Genomic DNA, 7,607 nt, shown 5'->3' on the forward strand with positions numbered 1-7,607 from the left:
TTCATTTTCCGGTTCGGCCTGCTGCAACGTGGTAGTGAGGTCTTTGCGGGCCTGTTTGGGCCCGGCCGGGCGGGTTTGACCTCGCTGCCATGTCCGGTCGGCTACTACGGTGACCCAGCATACCACTGCATGTTGTAGTATACAAGTCGTTGATATGATCTTCATGAAGGAATTTCTTCACAAATATCACATCTCTCAGAGTGGTACAACAGAAACATTGCAGGTCATAACATTCCAGATTATATTACAGAAATGGTCTTAACAAGTTGGTATTCTCACAGGTCCGATGAGAACACCCTACAATACTACTAAAGTACTCTTACAACTTTACTTTAAAAACATAACGAGCTCAGCAACTTATTTAAGTATGCCACTATGCTGCTCGGCTCTGATATAACTAAGGTGAGACTATTCCTCCGCTTCGGTGTTGTCAACTCCGTAGATTATCCCATAGTCCACGCCTTCTACTCCTCCTGATAGGTCGGGCTCTTCGTCGACCAACTCGTAGTCCCCTTCCGGTGCTTCGGTCTCCTCTTCATTGTCACAGTCTAGCAAAGGTGTCGAAAGAAAGTGAGTACAAAAGGACTCAACAAGTTCAAAAGAGAAAAGGTGTTTGATGCACTAGCTACGACCATTGTTCAGAAAATCTCAGGTCAATGCATGTTCCGCAAACATTTCTTCAAATGGTTTATTTTATTATGAAAACTGTGCCCGCCAGTCTTCACAGGTTGACCACAACTTCACGGAGTTTCTTTCCTGCCGCGTTCGTAGTTCCCTTCCCGGAACTGGGAGTGACAAGCCACAATTTGATACACTCTGCAGAGGTGCGTTACTTTTTCCATAAGAGAACTTATCATTGTTGCCAATCGGGCGTACTTTCCCGTCCACACTTCCTTGGTGTGAGGCCCGACATAAGAACCAAGCCAATCATTGCCTTCTCCGCGACCCCACAGACCCACCCTTTTGTAAGTCTGTCATGTCCTTTATCTATAGGTAGACTGACCCAGGCATTTGTTCTCACCTATACCATTAAGGTAGACTGTTCCGAACAATTCTTATGCCCTGTCCTATACACTATAGATAGACTAACCCTGACAACCCTTACAATCCATCATAGACCTTTAATAAGTCTGCCCTCTCCTATATCGATTGGTAGGCTGTTCCAAACCACTGTCCTCACCTTTACCAATGGATAGACTGATACAGGCAACCCTTATCATAGTTCGTTGATATGCGAGAGGGAAAAGATACAACTGACTTCCCCAGAGCCATTATAGATCTCATGGTTAACACGAAATGTACGGCGCTAGAATCACTAGATGGCATTGGTGATTAGTCCTAGATGACTAGAACCCTTGCAATGGAACCTCCACCATCAACACATACCATGGTTCCATTGCCAACCACATAGTCATATTCATAATTGGAAAAGTAACATTTTATTTTCAATGCAGGAATGATAAGTATATATCTATGCGAGTAAATTGATAGAAAGTAATCAAGATGGCATGAGCAAGAGTGAACTCGCCTGGTGACTGCGAGGTAATGCAGTTGGATGGTTTGGATGGAACCTGGACCTCGGGTTCTGTAAAGAAGCATCATTATCCGGTAAAGACAATGTTATAAAATCCAAATGATGCATGAATGGATGCATGAAATGACTAAATACCCCCTGGGTCCCACTGGTCAGTCCAAATGGGTTGGACCGGACCAGCTCGGCCCGAAACGACCGTGTCGGCCCATTCCACTCTCTCTCGATCGCGTCTAACCCTAACCCTAATGCTCTGGCGATTCGGTGGCGATGACGCCGCCGCCACGCTCCGGCTCACTCCGGCCACCTCCAGCCATGCCACCGGTCGCGTTCGAACCGCCGCGCGAAGATCTGTCGATTGGTTCGCGTAGATTCGTCGACTTCTCCCTTCTTCTCCAGATCGCCATCATGCCAGATCTGGAGACGAATCGCCTCCGGCGATTGGCTGTCTCGGCGAGCTGCGGTCGTCGCCGTCGATGCCATCAAGTGCTTGGGACTGACCTGGCGCGGGTGAGGCAGTGGCATCGCCTGTGCCGTCGTCCCCAGGGTGCTGTGCTGTTCGTGGAGTTCGTCGGCGTAACGCCGGCGTCCTCCCTGGACTTGCAGCTGCTACGGCCGCGCGGGCACTGCCTCGCCATGCCTTAGCTTCTACTTCCAGGCGCAGGTACATCCTCCAGCTCCTCCAGGTCCTCCTCCCTCTCATCTCCTTGTCTGTGCGCCTCCATGCCTCTGCTGCTCCTCTTCTTCTTCTCTCCAAGCTTCCTGAATGATCTAGCCTTAGGTCACCATGATCTATGGATGGTTGGTTTTGGTTTTTTGGTTTGATTTCTCTGGATGGTTAATGAAATACTCTACTGGTGGTTCTAGAGCAGTTCTTGATGTTCTTCTTGATGAACTGATGAACTCCAACCCTATCTCAAGCACTGTGCTATTTATAGCACAAGGTGTTGTGCTCCTTGGTCGACAACACTCGTGTGTGTGTTGTGCTGTCCTGCCCTTCGCCCCTTGCTCATGATGGTGAAAAGCTGTTGGCTTCCTCTTTGGCTTTGGTTGGGACTTGATCCCACCCTGCCAAGGCTTATCACCTCCATTTTCATTCTTTTTTACTGCCAAGTGTCAATGACACTTGTTACTGGACAGATTCTTCTATTTTCACTTGTTCTACAGGTTTACAAGATCTATCAAGCCTTGGAGAATAACAATATGAAGAATCTGATGAATACTTTAGTTTAGAAATTATTCAATTGATGTAATCTTCATTTTCTCTATTTTATCATTCATTCTTGTATATTGGATATTGTAATGACAATGTAAATATGTGTGCATGATCAATAAAGCTCAAAGTTTTGCTTATGAGCTTTTGTAATTATTTGATATTTACTTGTGAGTTATTAGTATATTTGATATACTTTTGAATTACTTATATAAGTGTGATGTGTTTATGAATTCATAATTCATTTGTGTGTTGTTTAATTATCACTTCTTTTGTTTTGAGTTGAATTTGAAATACAAATCAAATATCTCCCAAAACTCTAAGTTTTAAAAGAGGCCATGTCGAAATTCGTAACACTCACCTTGCTCTAACCCTAATAGCAACGAGAGAGAAACCTCGACCCCTCTTAGGTTTTATATAATAAAGCGCGGAAATTTCCCCCGTTTTGCGATGAAATGCATATCCCATTTATAAATCTACCCTTCGTTGGTCCTATGTTCTAGGATATTACAGCTACCGCGAAGGCGGTGGAGGTAGTTCCCTCCCGCTCGGCTGAGGTGCTGCTACCCCGACCCGGCTGTCTCTCATCTCTACGTCTAGGCCCTGCTCCGGCGACCACAGCGAGACATCGAGGATGGCTTCAAGATCGCGGTGGCGTGTGCTGGTGGGCGGCAAGTCAGTTGGAGCACGTCAAATCGTCTGGGTTTGTGGGTTGGTGGACGGGAGGAATCTTGTCGGCAGGCCCGACACTGATGTGGTGACGCCTGTGGGTGTCGCCTTGCCTTCCTGAAGGGCGTGGGTAGTCCCTCCTCCCCAATCCCTTCCGCGTATCGGGGGAAACCCTAGGACTAGTCCGGGCAGCAGTGGCGTCATCGTTACTTTCCTTGTTGAAGGTGTTGCTTGATACGCGGCGCTTCGACGTGCTAGGAGTGTGGTGGCATTCTCCGGAGGGCGCAGCGGTTGCGAGTCATTTTTGTTCTTGTCAAGCTGCCGGTGTCGGCTTTGTTTTCTCTTTTTCTTCTCTTGTGTTTATTTTTGGGCTTGGTTGTGCTGCAGCCCTAGCGTGCTTGTTGTATCGGGTGGTTGCTATATTAATATAGCGGGGCGAAAGCCTATTTCAAGGAGAAAAACTGGACATGCTGCATAGATGAGCCTTTGTTGTTCAAGCCGCCTGTCGTATTTGTTTGTAGAGGCCAGTAAAGAACCTTTTGTTGCGGAATATCCTCTGCAGTGGAATTATCTACGAGCATAAGGTAAGACTATATATTGAGCATATTCATGATTTGTTTTAGATATTTCCTTGAAATTTAAATGTCTCAGAGAATCATCTTGAGAAGATTGGAAATACACCTTTAGTTTCTATCCTACCGGCTTGGTCAAATATTTACTTACAAATTAGAATCTGTTAAGTTCGTAACAAGAGTTCAAATCATTGTTCTTTCTGAATTAATGTTAAGATAGTAGATCTCCATACTTACCCACCCTGTTTCAGACTCTCTTCATTCTGATTTTCAAGTAACGGACCACCTTTTACTTCTTCAGATACACCAGGCTCTTTTGTTATCTTGTCATTTCTGTACATGACTTAGTTTCGCGCAAGGATGACAAGATCTGTGTTGTCGGTGGATCTGTGATCTCTTGACTTTTCAGAAATGCAAGTCTGTATGATGTGATGATGTTTCCATCTTTTGTTTGTTTATTATGCATCTTATGCCAATTCTACTCAGAGGAACGGTGTAGAATCCACTCTATGTTATTGTTGAAACCAGAATTGTAATCGACAGGGACCAGGAACAAATGATTCAATTGTGTGCTTTATTGATCAATGATTCAAACTTACATACAACACTAACAGGCGCATCCAAGAGATGCGGCGGTTTGATAAGGTGCCTCTTCAGTTATGAGCATGTCAGAAAAGGAGAGCGGGGATTATTCCTAATAACCGTCAAGGTCATTTATTTTAACCCCCCCTCCCCCTAATCACCGCTTGATTATATTAAAGTTCGTCATCTTGATTAAATATCCTCAAAAACCCTATGGGGAAAAATGTGGGGAGTGGTGACCCAGTGAAAATATAAGGAGAAAATGATATAACATATATTGGTATTGTCTCTTTGTTAACTCGATACGAAAAAAACCTTGTAAAAAGGGGAAAACCCGTAGAGTTTAGAGACCAATGTATGTCGTGTATACTTCCCTAAAACCTCGGTGGCGAAAACAGGAAGTATGACATTGTCAAAACGACTTGGGTCTACTCGGATACATCCCGAGTCCCTTCTCTCTTCTATTTATATTGCACGGTGTGGTGCACAGCTGGATACAGAATACAATACGTAATATGAGTTTGTTACAGATACTACTTCTAACACCCTCCCTTAATCACAAGTTGGCCAAGTTGAGATTATGCTTAAATTTTTCAAAAGTACGAACAGGGAGAGGTTTTGTGAATCCATCGGCAACTTGATCCCTAGAAGGAACAAAGCGAATTTCCAGCTGCTTCTTGAGAACCCTTTCTCTCACAAAATGAAAATCTATCTCAATGTGTTTGGCACGTGCATGGAACACAGGATTTGCAGATAGATAAGTTGCTCCAAGATTATCACACCATAGACACGGTGATTGAGTCCGTTTGACTCCAAGCTCTGCAAGTAATGACTGTATCCATATCACCTCTGCTGTGGCATTAGCTACAGACTTGTACTCTGCCTCAGTACTGGACCGTGATACTCTAGCTTGTTTCTTTGCACTCCAGGAAATAAGATTTGGTCCAAGAAAGACAGCAAAACCTCCAGTTGACCTGCGGTCATCTTCACAGCCTGCCCAATCAGCATCTGAGAAGGCACTAACCAGGGTAGAGCGTGACCTCATGAATGTCAACCCAACATCAACTGTATGCTTCACATATGTCAAAACTCTCTTTGCTGCAGTCCAATGCAGAGTGGTGGGAGCATGCAAATATTGACATATTTTATTTACTGCATAGGCAATATCAGGTCTGGTGAGAGTAAGATACCGTAGTGCGCCTACCATACTTCTGTATTTTGTGCTATCTTCAGGACCCAATGGCTCTCCTTCATAAGCTGAGATCTTTTCTGAAGAAGACAATGGTGTTGGTGCTCCTTTGCAATCCTTCATACCAACTCGGGCCAGCACATCCCGTGCATATTTGGCTTGACTAAGAACAAGTCCATCATTCTTCTTCTGAACTTCAATGCCTAAGAAATAGTGAAGATCACCTAGATCCTTAAGAGCAAACTCCTTACTCAAATCCTTCAACAGTGCATCTGTTGCCGCCATGGAAGAGCTGGCAACTATAATATCATCCACATATATGAGCACGAAGATGGTAACACTGAACTTACGATAAATTAACAATGAAGTGTCGGACTTGGAAGCTACAAAACCAAGGCGCATCAACTGGGAGCTTAAGCGAGCATACCATGCGCGAGGTGCTTGCTTCAGTCCATAAAGTGCCTTGTCAAGTTTGCACACATACTGTGGCCTTTTCTTGTCTTCAAAACCTGGTGGTTGTTTCAGGTAGACCTCTTCTTCCAGAACACCATGTAGAAACGCGTTCTTTACATCTAACTGTCGCAAACTCCATCCCCTAGAGACAACAAGTGCTAGAACAAGACGAACAGTGGCAATCTTGACAACAGGACTGAAGGTGTCCTCATAGTCTAAACCATATCGCTGCTTAAAGCCTTTGGCCACCAGCCTGGCCTTGTATCTATCAATGGTTCCATCAGCCTTACGCTTGATTTTGTAGATCCATCGACAGTCAATGACATTGGTGCCATGTTTGTACGGCACTAGCTTCCAAGTTTTGTTTTTCATGAGAGCATCATATTCTTCACACATAGCATCTTTCCACCTTGTATCTGCAAGAGCTGTTTGTAGATCAGCCGGCTCATCTTTAGATGCAGAGAGACACCATCTCACAGACCCATCAGTGTATTCTTTATGCTTTTTAATTCCTCTTGACGCTCTTGTAACCGGGCGTGGTACAGATGGAGCTGCACCATGGCTGGGAGCAGAAGATCATGTCCCCCTGATGATCACAGCCGAATCGTTGGCAGAGACATCCTGGTCAGCAGCAGGCGATGCAGATGATCCTGAGGTCGCTGGTGTGGCTGATTGCGTGGCAGAGGAGACACCAGCAGGGGAGCTCGTCGCAGAGGATCCGGGCGAGGGACGCTGATACGTCTCCGACGTATCGATAATTTCTTATGTTCTATGCCATATTATTGATGATACCTACATGTTTTATGCACACTTTATGTCATATTCGTGCATTTTCCGGAACTAACCTATTAACAAGATGCCGAAGTGCCGATTCGTTGTTCTCGCTGTTTTTGGTTTCAGAAATCCTAGTAACGAAATATTCTCGGAATTGGACGAAATCAAAGCCCGGGGGCCTATTTTTCCACGAAGCTTCCAGAAGTCCGAAGACGAGACGAAGAGGGGCCACGGGGTGGCCAAACCCTAGGGCGGCGCGGCCCCACCCCTGGCCGCGCCGGCCTATGGTGTGGGCCCCCCGTGCCGCCTCTTGACTTGCCCTTCCGCCTACAAATAGCCTCCGTGACGAAACCCCTAGTACCGAGAGCCACGATACGGAAAACCTACCTGAGACGCCGTCGCCGCCGATCCCATCTCGGGGGATCCAGGAGATCGCCTCCGGCACCCTGCCGGAGAGGGGAATCATCTCCCGGAGGACTCTACACCGCCATGGTCGCCTCCGGAGTGATGAGTGAGTAGTCTACCCCTGGACTATGGGTCCATAGCAGTAGCTAGATGGTTGTCTTCTCCTCATTGTGCTTCATTGTCGGATCTTGTGAGCTGCCTAACATGATCAAGATCATC

At 45.9% G+C, this 7,607-nt stretch overlaps 1 protein-coding gene across 1 annotated transcript in view; it reads right to left on the reverse strand.

Annotated features, from left to right (window-relative positions):
- LOC124689343 overlaps positions 1-6,605 on the reverse strand; it is a 32,571-nt gene extending 25,966 nt beyond the window's left edge. Inside the window, exons 1-2 of the mRNA XM_047222891.1 lie at positions 5,777-6,605; positions 5,401-5,665 (exon numbers count right to left, since the gene is read on the reverse strand). Of these exons, the coding sequence (XP_047078847.1) occupies positions 5,401-5,665; positions 5,777-6,605 (1,094 nt within the window). The remainder of the gene's footprint in view (positions 1-5,400; positions 5,666-5,776) is intronic.
- Positions 6,606-7,607: the final 1,002 nt, after the last annotated feature.

This window comes from Lolium rigidum, chromosome 2 (assembly GCF_022539505.1).
Source record: "Lolium rigidum isolate FL_2022 chromosome 2, APGP_CSIRO_Lrig_0.1, whole genome shotgun sequence".
Classification (NCBI taxonomy): domain Eukaryota; kingdom Viridiplantae; phylum Streptophyta; class Magnoliopsida; order Poales; family Poaceae; genus Lolium; species Lolium rigidum.